This window comes from Cyclopterus lumpus, chromosome 16 (assembly GCF_009769545.1).
Source record: "Cyclopterus lumpus isolate fCycLum1 chromosome 16, fCycLum1.pri, whole genome shotgun sequence".
Taxonomy (NCBI): Eukaryota; Metazoa; Chordata; class Actinopteri; order Perciformes; family Cyclopteridae; genus Cyclopterus; species Cyclopterus lumpus.
The window spans coordinates 8,583,956-8,598,684 of record NC_046981.1 but is presented as its reverse complement, the minus strand read 5'-3'; the positions used below and the strand labels follow the sequence as shown (position 1 = coordinate 8,598,684).

The window sequence follows — 14,729 nt, the reverse complement described above, 5'->3', positions numbered from 1 at the left end:
TATTGTGTCTTAACTTTTATGGTAATAGTGCACATTAACTTAAACTGGCCTGATTTAATGTGACATTGACCTCTACTGGCCACAAACAGCCCTGTTGTGTTGTCCTTCTTACAGTCTACCTTTTACACTATATGTATTTCTGCCTCCGTGCATTATAGCCTCATGGTTGTTCCAGGTTATTCTGATTTATAATGAATTACCTCTTCATGTGACTATATCTCTGGTTATATAAGCTTTCTTGTAGTTGGACCGCAAGTTCAAGGACTAATAAAGTAAGTTGTCAACTAAATCTGTTATACCCTTCTGGAAATGTGTATACGTATATATATATGCCTACATCTAATATGTAGACTACACAGGGTGGTGTCGTTTTTTTTGCAGTTTATTTACATAAATTAGGAGAAATTCATAGAGTGTAACATGTGCAGCACTTTATTTTACATTACACAGGACCTATATTTATCTGTGGATTATTTGATCAGAAGACTCATCTTTATTATCACAATTATCAGTCTGAAAAATAAGGACAACATACAATACAGAAATTTCACAGCGAAATTATACAAATATATTGAGATGTGTTGCTGGTTGTATGACAAAAGGTTAAACTTTGATGTTATTTCCACTGTACAAGAAGGATATATGAAAACATACAGTAGCTGAGAGTAATTCCCAAGGCATATTCCCAACAGTGTTGTTGTTCTTAGTTGAGGTAAGGTCATGTTTAGTTCATCAGAACTAAAAAAGAATGAAGCAATGTGTAATACAACACTGCCGATCAACATTTGCAATTGACATATCACTGATTTCAAACATCTTCACAAAATTAAGATTGCTTTCCTCTTGGATTTCTATAAAACTGTTAATATCACTCTTTATATGGGAAGGAAAGAAAGTTTGGAAACTACTCTTGTATTTATCTAAGTACACAAGCAGTTAGAATAAAATAGTTTGTATCCAAAGTTTGACGAAAGTACATGGCGTGATTTGATCATTTGTGTTGTTCGAATGCATAAACCAGGTTTACCTGCACAAAAGAAAGGCAAATATTAGCTTGATTCATCCACAGAGAAACAAACCAGGGAAAGGAAATACTGTGTCCTTTCACTTCAGTCCATTAAAAGGGGGGGCTGCCTTTCAGAATTTTTTTCCTAATCAAACAATCTCACATCGAGTTCCCTTTATGTTCCTTTTTGGACATCCTGGAATATTTCCAAGTGGACGGATCAGTAACATTGATGCCACTTGTAGAAGTACTGTCTCGTCTTGTTTGCATTTTCATGTATCGCTGTTTCCTCACAACACCAGTTCTTTACTGAGTGAAGGTTAGAAAAAGCTCTCCATCCATCCATCCACCCTCCCATCCAAAAAACTAAGTAAGTGAACAGGGGTGTGAGTTATGCAGTAATCCTACAGGGGTTTGCAAAGGCAGGTGCCTGAGCGGCTGCCTTTGTGTCCTGTTGTACATTAGATTAGAATATTTCCCCTGGAGGTACCATTGCTGCATTTATTGTAGCCACCTCAACTTATGTACACGTAGGGAGAGTGTGTCTCCCACTCTATTTCACCTGAGTTCTTGTTTGCTGCTATGGCACATGGCCCTGCAGGAAGAAAGCAACCGAGGTGGGACAGGCACTTGCTGTGTTGTGCTGAAATGAATGGCTAAGTCGGGAGTGGATTGTTGCAATAAGATTGCTGAAGGAACAGGAGGGAGACATTCATTTCACAGGTGCGGAGTGGAGTCAGTGCTGGTAAGCATCTCATGCCTCGATGTGTGGGCCACGTCTGCTCCTTATGTGTCGTGAAGGCGTTTCCTCTTGACTTTGTGTGCATACAGGAAGTACATTGTGTGCCCAGTGGTGATGAATAATACAGAAATGATAACTAGGATGCCAAAGTGCTGTGGCTGTGGAGCAGAGATCACCATGATGAAGTGAAGCAGATCCATCAGGTAATTCATAGAGCTCTGCACCCCGTTTACTACACCCCTCTCTGACTCACAGATGTTCTCCTGCAGGAGCTGGGTCACTGTCAGGTCGAAGGACCAGAGACCTAAAACACAGATGTCATTGGGTTTTAAAAGTTGCCCTGGCCATTAAATTAGCCAGTATTCAAAATGCCTCTGCATTTATTCCGCTTTTCACACAATAATTTAATGCATGGGAATAGTTAACGAGAGCCCTACACATCGGCTACTCTATTGATTGAAACAGACATCTACATTTGTATAGGGCTCTTTTGGGGCATCCTGTGGCCCAGTGGTTAAGTTGCATTTCATATAGTGACGTTTCAACTCTACTGTTGACTATCAATAAAAAGATCATATGCCGCAAAATATATATTGTAATTGTCACTAATGTACGGAATGTGAAATTGTACAGTTGTTTGACAATGCTCTCTGGTGGATAGACTATGTAATGACAACATTATCTAAATTACCGTAATCATATCTTTGTCATTTTACTTATTTTTATTTATTGCACATTTATTGCACAATATAGCAATATATTCATGATATGCTAATGTTGTCTGATAGTATCTGAATGCCAATGCATGGGTGAAGCTCTACAATTGACAGTATTCCCATGTATTTTATTTCAATGTAATATATAGACCAATTTAAGTGTTGGTGTCCATTGAAACCAGTCAGCTTTGGATGTCCTTCTACTCACCAATGCGTGCTGTGATGACACCCAAGAACAGAAGGATAATGGAGATGTACGATTCTGGCGCCGTGTCAGAGGGAACGTTGTCAAAGAGCACAGTGTTGTTGGTCCAGTGGATGGAGGAGCGGTCGGGTAGCAGTGGCTGATTGCTGCTTCCCCTCAGAGAGTAAGTGTGTTTTTGCCTTTGGCTTGCCATCCCTCCGAGCTCAGTGGAGGAGTTGGAGGTAATGTAGGGCATCAGCAAGCTAAGATCCATAGGGCTGCCAGGGGCAAACACAGAGCACACACACAGCAGCAAGCAGCCCAGGTGGAGGCAGCTTGAGATGATGCCTGTGTTAACCAGGCCGTAGGACTTCCTGAGTCTGGTGAACATCACAGTGCCCAACAGCCCTGTAATGGCCGATACACCCATCAGCAGACTAAGGAGAGAGCCGCTTATGCCCTGCGTGTAGGCATAGCCAGTGGTGATGCAGTCAAAACCCAGCACTGTGGTGTAGAGGAAAGCCAGACCCATTCCTGCCAAGAAGACAGGCTGGCGATAGTAGGCCCTCCAGCCGTCCTTGCAGGTGCTCACCAACCAGCGAAACCTCCGGAAACACAGTGGCAGGTTGGGGATTTCTTTTATGTGCAGGCCTGTGTTGCAGTTACCTTCGGTCAGAGGTTGAGGTTGTGCAACATTATCTTCCCCTGATAAGAAAAAGCAACGTCATCCATCAATTCTGTTCAATTTCAAAGGTGCATTTGGTGTTCTGCACCCTTTCTGCTCTATGTAATGCTAGAGTCCATATCATCTGTCAAATACAGACGAGTGATGCACCAATCTTACTTTTTTTGTCCTTTCACTGTTACCTTAGCTTGGGTATTAGCCGATACGGAGTACTGATCCGATACCAGTGTTTAATTAATAAGCTGTATACCTCACTGTGTGATAGTGACTGAAATCTTTCATTTATGTGTAAGGCAACATTAGGCTTTACATAAATATTGCTTTACATACTTTCCTTACTTGTGTCCTGCTTTTTGAGTCACTTATCTACATATAAATGTTAACCATGTAGACTGTGGAAGTTGGGTGCTGCACATAAACATAAAGTGTTTTTAATGTACACTGTAGTATACTACATACTAATATACTAGTATATTGCATAATGACCTGCAGTCAATAGAATATGCTGTATGTCGTCTATACATTGCTCTACAACCAAGCATTGTTAACCTATTTTGACCTAATGCACAGCTCTAAATCTTATTTTGACGACTTCTTTTTTATTTTTTTATATCTACAAGCAGGTGTAGGACCCAATAATGCTCACAGATCTGTATGCACATTTTCAGTAAATCTCATAGTATTCTAAAGTGAAAAATCTGTGAATAATGGTAAATCATAAGTCATAAAAAAAAAAAAAAACATACAACAACAAAAAACACATCATCCATACCTTGTGACTTTCTCCTCTCCAGCCTCTGCAGATCCACCTGATCCACCTCCACCACTGGTGGTTTGACTGAAAGAGCAGGGACGATGCGGTAAACCCGGGACAAGAAGAAGAACTCCACAATGAGAGACACAAGGTTCCAGCCCAGGATGAAGCCACAGCCAACTACATTGGAGGCCAGGGTCATGACCTGTCCCACGGCTAGTGGGGCCAGGATGTTAGTCACCTGATCTATCCGCCTCATGGTCGCATTCATTCCTTTTGTTAGGATCAAAGACACAGAGATTAATGTGCTTCCACTAGAGGACGGTCAGCAAGAGCAGAAACTGAACAATACCTGATATTCTCTGTAATCCAAGTATTTATGGTGCATAAACAGTGTGACGAGCATGGAATGCAAACACGTGCACTAATAGATAATAATACCCTCACCGGCTAGGTGACCTCGGTTGTAGCCTGTGATAACCACAATCCAGTCCCTCTGAATGGCAATGGTCAGTGCTGTGCTTGCAAGGTTTGCCACATCTGCCAGGACGATCACCACCGTATAACAAACCACCTTGTGTAAGTTTTGCGATGCAACATGTTACTATGACAGCACAGAGTAGCCACGAGCTCAGAAGCAGAGACAACAGGGACACAGGACAGAGGGAACAACAGCAGCAATAACTCCTCCGTGTAATAATCACGGTGTCCGGTTATGAAATGTAATTATTAGTCAAACATGTAGAGTCTACTCACAGTAAGCCATCCATCCCAGATCTGTTCAATCCTTTGCTTATATGAGAACACCAACATGAGCACAATGCTACATACTGTCACTGAGATGTTCTGAATGAAAAGAGATGCATGTGCAACTAAAATAGGGGACAAAAAAACAGTTTTAGACTTTTACGACATAAATGATACATCCTGTAAAAACTGAATCCTAGCCTTGACAGAAGTGGTTTTCTTATCAAATCAGGGACTGATATACACTTGAGGCGTCCTGTGAATGCAATTTACCAACTGGGTAGATAGGAAAAAAACTGACTTCTGCATCTAAGATTGAGATCCACAAATCGATATCACTGATATATCATACAGCATGCTAAAATTCAAATGCGTGGGAAATTGTTGCATACCTTTATTCCTGGGATTGCGATCAACCCAGTCTCCAATCAAAGCCCCTAGAAGGAGCACTGACCCAGCCACTACCAACCCAAACACTGCAGTCAACAGCAGGTTACGGCCGTAGAGCTCAATCAGGAACACAGAAATTGCAAAGTGCCACATGCGGTCACCCTGTTTAACATGAAAGGGCATCATTATGTATTGTTTTGCAAGGTGCTGTATGTATGCAGACACAAGATGTACAGTACGTAGGCTACCTTGCATGTATTTAAGTTCTATATTTTATCTATTTTTTCCAGGATTCTGTTTCTTCAGGAAATGATTCTTACCCACATTGACAATGCTCCACTGACATAGATGAGAAACTTGGGACCCTTGAGGTAGATAAGAGCTGAACCTTTCAAAGAATCGCAGGAAAATTAAATAAGCACACATATTTGCTATAAATACATTGCACAAATTCTAGTTTGATTTAAAGTTAAGTTCACCTGGTATACTCCTATTTCTATTTGCTCTTGCATCTCTGATGTCGTCGGGCTCAAACTCGACCACAACCCCTCCACACTGGGAAGCATCTGCTCGCTGGGACATTTCCTAGTGTGGGATCATAGGTCAAAAAACTGTTGAACTTGTCACACTCTTGTCCCATTGTTGATAGTACAGTGTCGGTGCTGTAGATCACAGCATCACTTGGATGTTTTGAAAGACGCCTACTCCACGTTGTTGTTGATGATTACAAGAATGTTTAGACCACTTATAAGATTATTGGTTATTTACTTATTAACATACTTGGAAGAATTGCTATAGACAGGACCAAAAATAAACATACAAATGCTATGTCTTTTTGAACAGTAAATTGTCAGTAAACTGTTGTAACCCCCTGAGCTGTATTATTATTTGTATTATTATTATTATTATTATTATTATTATTATTATTATTATTAAGTACTCTGAATTCATTCACATCCGTCACACTTTGAATAAGGCATAGATAATGGCTGCCATGGGTCAACAAGTCAGATTGTGAATAAGGATCAAACAGAAAAGAAGTGTATCAAACATGTGATTTTGCAGTAGCAATAGTGTGACATCATGCATAGCTTTGTAAATGCTCTCTCAAACAGACAATAATTAAAGCGCTCACAAGTCAATGCGGGGTCAATCATCACCTTTGTTCTGATGTTGCTCTCAATCCTCGCTGTTATTCCTCGATGTTTTATCTTGTGCCATGTATCCTACATTGGGATGCTAGTCTTTCCTGAGAGCTGGAATTCATACTGTAGTAGTTTGAAAGGCTTAATAACATCACAGTGTTCAAGTGCACCATTGTATGAAAGTGCCAGAAAAGCAGAACAGGCAGAGGGACAACAAAGGCCGCCAGCATATTCCAAAGCACGTGACACCGGGGGGACAATATCACTGTCCACCCACACCACAAAAAGGACAACTGTGTAACTCGTATGCCTCAAAATACACACATGCGCATGGTCAGTGAGCACATGCATGCACCCTCACACACAAGAGCCGCTCTGCTCGTCTCATACACCCACTTGCACTGTTGACATGCTAAAAGTGACATAAAGGACACATGCAACACTAGCTCACTCTTCACACTTGCAGATAACAGCAGGGTAGAAGGCAGACTATATTAATAATATAATATTATTATTATTATAATATTAACATAATGATGATGATTGGCAGATTATACTGTGACACAGCCTTGCAACTAATATTAATAATAATTGATAATGCGCTCGTCAAAAAACATTCAGAAAGGTTATCCATCACTCCCCTTTTCCCATTCAAAACATCAACACAGGAAATTAACTGTTGTCTTCCTTTTAATCAAATATTAACAAACCAATATTTAGTTCTAGCCTTTGTTATTCTGTTGGTAATATGTTTCCCGTGGGATATTGTCCTCCGTTGATTTGATCTAGCAGACAATGCATTTTCTTCACTAATACACTTGTGTACATTTTATTTTCGATAATATACTGAAATTATAGCTACTACTATTCTAGTGATGATGTAATTTGAACTGTAATGTGATTAGAAGTTTATTATACCATACTATACAAAAGATTAAAAAACATGAAACAGGAAAATAATCTGTAAAAACTTTTTTTTTGCCTTTTTGTTTTCAATTGAAAATACGCAAGGTTATTAAATGACAACATATCTCAAAAATATGTACCACTTAGTAGTCCTGACACCACCAATCAGATAAAACGGTTAAAAAGAGTCATTTAAAATTCTCCATGACATAATTCATTTCCATATGGATTCGGGTTGTGCCTTTTCATGATGTACTTGTTCAGGAAACCCATGAATTTGTAGAGAGCCACAAGAGGAATTGATACAACAGGAAGGACAGATAAGAGCACGCAGATAACATACACCCATTCAGGATAGTGCTGAACATCAGCGAGGGGGAAGTGCACCTGTAGGGGTGATGGAGTGGAAAGTCAGTGTCTTTTCATTTTTTTTTCATTCTGCACCAAATTCCAAATAGTGCCACTGTAGAGCAAGCATAACATATTTCTTACATAATCTGGGTTCCAGGTGTTATATGTTGGTCGTTTTTCAGCCTCGATGACAACGTATGCCACAAAGACCACCAGCAGCATGAGAGGACTGATAAAACGCCAAGTGGCCTGCCAGTAGATGTTTGGTCTCCGACCTGTCATCCATTCAATGTCGTCATTAAATCTGCGGGCAAATGGAAATCATTCAGATATGTTTTCATATTGCAAGTATAATGACATGTATTACAATATCACCTGTCTATTCCATAGATGTACACCACACTGATGATCTCAAAGAAGGCTATGATAAGCAGAGGCATGGATCCAACATAGCTGTTGAAAATCTCCAGCCAGTAGTTTCCAGAACCCAACGTGAAGAGGAGGCCCACAGTAAAGGAGCTGAGGCACATTAACCCTTTAAGCAAAAAGAAAAATACAGGAAATAGATTTGTTTGTTGTGCTATGATGATTGATATCCTGAATTAAGTCAAACCGAAGCCTTTCAGACAGTCTATGTGTACACAAGTAATTTAAGAGCTTATTTGTATCTGAATGAAACAATATTTATTTCACATGTGAAGATATCATATCACATGAAAATGAAATCTACACAAGACTTAGAAAACAAAACTATTGTATGCAAGAGGTAGCGTTACTGTCCATCAACAGGGGGGCTTTCACAAATGACTTTTGTGTAATATTCATTATCAATGGTAAGTATACGAAGTAATACATTATTTCTTAAGATATTTGAGATATTGTTCACCTAACTTGTGTCAGTGTCCCAAATGCCTTGATTGCAAACACCGTATGAAGTTATGAGATCTTTCGGGTTTACCTGTGAAGATTTCCTTAGGAATCCAGGATGGAATTATGTGCAGGTCCAGCAGAGGCGTCAGGACCCCCTCTAGATTTCCAAACATGGAGGACAGTCCGAGGCTGAAGAGCATGACAAAGAAGAGCACTGCCCACACCTGAGCGCCTGGCATGTTGATCACCGCTTCAGTAAACACAATGAAGGCCAGTCCAGTTCCAGAGACACTCTGCAGGTAGGATGTGATACGTGATGTCATACATACTCACAGCATCATAGACAAAAGTGTGGAAAACTATTTGAATAGTAACAGATGTACCGTACCTGGTCCAGGAAAGTCTGTAGGTTACAGGTCTTTAGATCGAGGCTTTTGACCTCTGAGGGATCCGTTGCGTTGAGATAGTTGAACCAGACGTCATAGTTTTCAACAGTTATGTTTTCATCCCCAATGTTGAATGAATTAGTCAATCTCAGTATGTTCCTAAAATCAACAAGACATTAAATGAGGTAACACTACTTTTACAAGCATTACTGCCAATAATTATTACTAGCACTGAAAGTCTATTTATTAATTCACTGAGAATTATTATTTTCTTTAAACACAAACTGTTGAAAGTGGGATGAGGTTTGCTTCACATCACGGTAACAACCCTGCCACAGTGAGAGAGTCGTAACAATCACAAACCCATTTTGTTCTTCTTATATTGACTATTATTGAAGTAAAATATATTATAGTGTATAGTATAGTCACAGCAGTCACTTTGTTTTGGGGTCTATATCGGCAGTTGCACGTCTCATAGTAATACATAACAATCATCATGCTGAATATACATTACTACAGCGGGTTATAATGACCTATATGGTACATACCAATTTTGGCAATTATTGTAGTTTTCATTTGCCTTAAATCCAAGAATGGCAAAAATAGGAATCGATGCATAAATCGATGTAAAACTGTTCACGCAGCCGACGATTAGGGCATCTCTCTCACAATTATTCCTGCAAAGATGTTATATTATTTACATTTTTTATTTTTATTTTGTGCATAAATGTCTTTCATGAATAAAAATGTGTTCATAAAGTTCTTACTTCTGAACATTGTAACTGGAAAAAGCAATAAGTCCCCCAAAAGCCAAAGACAAAGAGAAAAAGATCTGAGTAGCAGCGTCCAACCAGACATTAGGATTTTTCAGAGTTTCCCACTGTAATAAAATATAATAATAATTGTTAATTAGATATCAAACTTTACTCATTAGATTTTGTCATGAAATGATTTCAATATGAAGCTAATGACAAACTTACATTTGGTGTGAAAAGATATATTAAGCCATCGGTGGCCCCAGCCAGAGTCAAGGATCTGACCAAGAAGATGGTCAAAACAAGATAGGGAAAGGTGGCCGTGACATAAATAGCCTGTTGAAAACAATATTTCATATTCACATCGAACAGAATTTGAGATTTTTGTAACGCTTTGTATGCACGCTTTGTCGTTCTAACTTCATGAGAACTAAAGCGTCCTGTGAGGGTGTCGTTACTGTCACTTGTTTAGATCTACAACCATCACTTTCATCACCTTTAATACAACCTCTAGCAGGATGCATAATGTGTGTGAAGAGAAACATGTGGAACGACATTATTGGTTTGTCCTGCTTTTGCTGAACTTATTGTTATTATGCTGTTTGAGACAATAGGTTTTAATAGATTTTATAGTTTGATTTGTAACTTGCGTGTGGAATTTCTGCCAGTGATGAAAGTTGAGGTCAGACAGAATTTTAATTCGGCCAAGTTGAAGGGATCTACATTGGGATGCACTTCTCTCTTTTAACATTGTGACATCAATTGCTGGTATCTGAACTAGAAGATATACCAACACATATATAACGCTAAAAAATTGTGTTTAGCTCTACATCAAACACGTAAATTACCTTTCCAATAGTCTCAATTCCACGTATGAAGCAGATGTACACAAGGCCCCACGCAGATGCCAGACACAGCACGAGCCACCACTGCACGGGCCCACTGGTCTCGATGTTTGGTGTAATGTTCAGGGTTTCACGATACCAGAAGTAGTTCACTGGGGAGCTCTTCTCACATTCACTTACATAGCCTGGATCAAAGAGATTATTCATCATGATTTACTTCATTTTTTACTGTGATCATTATTAAGCATTTATTGAATAATAATATTATTATTATGATGTAAACATTACCGGTGCGATTCAAGTTTAACGGGCAGTCCCTCCAGGGAAGTGGACTTTGAAAGGAGTGGAAGAAGTACCAGAGGATCCAGGCCAAGAGCATGTTGTAGAACAGACCAACTAGGAAGGAAACTAGCATGGAAGCCACACCTGTGTGTGCACATTGACATTATTCACCAAGAAATGTATGTATATTATGGATGGTAGTGACATCAAGGTAATCATACACAGCTTTATGTTTTTAAATACATTTCTTCTTTAGCATTTTGCTTCTCTGAGGAAAGTTCATCGATACCCAGTGTTGTAATGGAGCTAAGTGCATTTAACTAAGTACTCCAAAGGCACTAGAAGAAAAGTACAAGTACCTAAAATGTGTACTCAAGTACACATTTTAAGTACTTGTACTTTTCAATCCTTGAACCCATTGTTTCCCAAACTTCTTTTCTGGGGACCCATATAAAAAAAGAAGATAAACCATCATGACCTAAATTAGCTCAAATAAAAGCATGTATGCGTTTATTTTACAACATCAGTCAAACTAAAAGAATGCATGTTAGGCTTTCATATTACTCTGTGTTATAAGTATGCTACAATTATCAGAGCAATTTTAACATTCAGGCTCCCTCATGTGGCTCAGACGTGTACTGCAGATAAAGAATGTTAAATATAAGACAAAGATATTCTGCAAATGATTTAATGAAATCTCCTGCATCCCACCAATGGGCCCCAACCCATTCTTTGAGAAGGACTGTTTTAACCCTCATTCTGAGGTATTATTTTGTCGTATCTCACTGGTGCTTTATTCCATCACTACAGTGTCATTCCAATTTTTCAAGACTTTGTAAATCAATTAGTTAAAATGACTTTTAAATTGGTGTATTTGGGGAAGTCAAAATACTCAATTACAACTTATACAGTTTTAATGGGTAAGATAGAAAAGACAGATCCAATGTTTGCCATTGAGTCCTTATTTACAGTATTACTCATAGGGGCATTCCTTCAGTGTTTTTGGAGAGGCACGCATAGATTGTCTCAAGTGCTCTGTCTATTTTCTTTTTACACAGCATGCAAATTAACTACAACTTTCCCAACATAATAATTATCTATTTTTCATAATTAATAATGTTTTGAGAAGAAAAGAAAATATAGTTTTTCTACGGTGGTTGTTTCTTACAGTTGTTTTTTCTTGGGGAGACTAATCAGTAGTCCTCATATGTTAAATATGTTGTTGATTGGGGGTTAAGTACATTTCCCTGATAATACTTTTACTTGAATAACATTTTGCAATACTTTTATTTGCAACAAAGTATGTTTACAATGTGGTACAAGTACTTTTACTTAAGTAGAGCATCAGATTAGTTCCTCCACAACTGTTGATAGCAAACCTTCTTACCTAAACCTCCCAGATAAGGGGAGATTGAATTCCACACCCCAACACTTCCCATGCGGAGCCGTTGTCCGATGGCCAGTTCCATGTGCAGTAGAGGAAGTCCCTCAAACACAAAGGCAATGCCATAAGGAATCAGAAACGCCCCTTGAAATAAAGCACATACAAATTGCCAAAATTATTGTGATAACTGACAATAAAACAATACACCTTACATTTTATAATCAACAAGCAGAGATTTATCACACTCATTGTGACAGCCATGTTTTCCCTCGTCATTTGATCTTCTTTTGTATACTTTGCACACCACTGTATGGAGTTGTGAAAACATTTTTTTTTAAATGTCAATGGGTTTATAAAGTATACATTTTGTATAGTAGTGAACTATCCAAGTATTGTCTTATGTCAAACACAGCTAGGAAAAACAGGAAAAAGAGGTGCTCCAGTCGCTGCGTGATAAATCTCCCTTAATCAGTGGTGAAATCTAAGTAACATAATATAATCCTTTTGTTCAGACATCTTGAAAAGTTGTATAATCAAAGTTACATTTCTTCAAAAACATCTGTCAGAAATATAAATTGTGTGCTGGAAAAACAAGATAATTACAGCATGAAAATCAGAGCAAAATTATTTCTGCATCATATCTAAAACCATGTCTCAGTCATGCCACACACGCTAATATAGAGAGTAAGTAGTGGGAACATACAATAAATTACCCTGGTTGTAATTTAAACAAATGACAAGAAATGTTTTGGGGGTATTTTTATAACTTAAGGAAATACAATTTATAAAATAAAAGATAAATTAAGTGTTTTATTAATAGCATTAATGAGCAGTTTGAACAGCTTCTCATTTTGTTGAGAGAGTGTTTGGATTATTGACTTTAAAATGTTTCTGGTCATGAAAAACCAAAAGGAAAGCCGTGTATTTGGCAGACTGTCTCCTTTACTTTCTTGTGTTAACGTTACGAACTGTAAATGAAAGGCTCTTACCTCCACCATAGATTTGACACAGATATGGAAATCTCCACACATTCCCAAGTCCAACAGCAAAACCTATGCAGGTGAGCATATATTGAACTTTATTGTCCCATTTTGGTCTTTCAGTAATTTCTTTTGGTCCGTCAACCTGCTCAGCACTTCCAGTTTCTCCATCCATCACTTCTTTGTCCCTTGTTATTGCAGTTTATTTAATGATGGTGGCTTGCTACCTGTTTGTATCAGGGGACGAAGGGGCGTCATTCTCTTTATCAGCCTCATACATCTCGTTGGCCCTTGAGGCTTTGGGAGCAAGGTGGTTTGTTTGTTTAATAAAAAGCCCTTCTGTAACGCGCCATGATATGATGTTGATAACAGAGATGATAACAGTTAATTTTAATACAACACAGCTAAAACAAGGCGCCCAGGAGAAAACTTTGACACCCTTTAAATCATTACGTGATACAGTTTACATACCTGTTATTTGCACATAGTTTGAGTTAGTTCAGTCAACGGTAATTACCAACCATCACTTACCCCAGAAAACATGTATTGTGTACCATATGAAACTTTATCACCAAAAACATTATTTAAAATGCCCTGTACTGAATATGAGTGATAGACTACAATCAGTCACATCCATTATTCTTCCCTGGCAAAAACAGATTATAGGCATAAAGCACTATACTGTAATTTACTTTACAAATGGAAAATGGTTGAACAAAAAAATCAAAACCAAAGATATGTAGGATATTTAATCGATATTTAATTCACTTCTCAAACATGTCACAATAGTGACCTCAGGTGGACAGATAGATGCACAGTACCTTTATTCATCACATTGCTCAAAGTCAGCTTCCTTCTGGGGCAGCAACCCATGTCAACATCTAATTGTTTAATCACGTAGTAGACTTTAGCTGTCAAGTCACAGTTAATCCCACTGATGGATCAACCCACGATGGGGCCTGGGCTAGAACTACAGGTGTATACTAAGATCCTATGTCACTGGATTTGCTCTCAAATTCTTTGCAGTAATTTGACACAAAATACAAATTTGTTTTGAAATGTATACTGTTAGCAAAGTCTGAGTTTCACCCAAAGTTATAAGAAACTGTCCGGGCCCACCCACATAGCAGAGATTCTAGACCCGATTTAGAGCGTCTCTATATGCAATAGAGCTTCAAGAATAGATGATGTAGAGCACACGACAAGCGCCCTGTCATTTCACTTCAAATAGTATGCTAATGGTACATACCATGTTCCTGAGAGCAAACAGATGAATCCACATAGACTGTACAATAGAATGCTAGAGCCAGAGCTAGTGGTAATCAGATAAGGCTTTAACTTCACTAAACAATATGGTTGTTTGATGCCATAGTTTACACATTGTTTTTAGGATGGCAAGCTCTTCTTTTGACTGGTGTTCTAAAAGTGATGCCTTGCAAAAGCCACATCACTACTAAGTCCTTAAATTGACAGGAAATAGACTAACCGTGAAGCACATTTTCTTTGTTACTGTGTCTATTGAATTTCACACCTTTTCATATGGTCACCTGACTTACTGCTAATAAGTGAGAACTTAAAATGTTTTCACAGTGCTGTGCCTC

General features: G+C 38.5%; 2 protein-coding genes across 2 annotated transcripts; both read right to left on the bottom strand.

Annotated features, from left to right (window-relative positions):
• Positions 1 to 1,792: 1,792 nt before the first annotated feature.
• si:ch211-254p10.2 (solute carrier family 40 member 1) lies at positions 1,793 to 5,806 on the bottom strand. The gene is made up of 8 exons (XM_034554314.1): positions 5,704 to 5,806; positions 5,545 to 5,612; positions 5,227 to 5,386; positions 4,844 to 4,959; positions 4,535 to 4,661; positions 4,106 to 4,360; positions 2,673 to 3,353; positions 1,793 to 2,052 (listed from the first exon to the last, which is right to left on the bottom strand). Exons 1-8 carry the CDS (start codon positions 5,804 to 5,806, stop codon positions 1,793 to 1,795), a joined length of 1,770 nt encoding a protein of 589 aa, XP_034410205.1.
• A 1,661-nt stretch (positions 5,807 to 7,467) lies between these two features.
• On the bottom strand, positions 7,468 to 13,303 carry LOC117745783 (sodium-dependent neutral amino acid transporter B(0)AT3-like). Its single transcript, XM_034554313.1, has 12 exons — positions 13,138 to 13,303; positions 12,152 to 12,292; positions 10,771 to 10,908; positions 10,486 to 10,667; positions 9,863 to 9,973; positions 9,650 to 9,762; positions 9,431 to 9,559; positions 8,885 to 9,041; positions 8,585 to 8,789; positions 8,002 to 8,161; positions 7,768 to 7,930; positions 7,468 to 7,662 (listed from the first exon to the last, which is right to left on the bottom strand). The coding sequence occupies exons 1-12, from the start codon at positions 13,301 to 13,303 to the stop codon at positions 7,468 to 7,470; spliced, it is 1,860 nt and encodes a 619-aa protein (XP_034410204.1).
• Between the last annotated feature and the right edge of the window lie 1,426 nt (positions 13,304 to 14,729).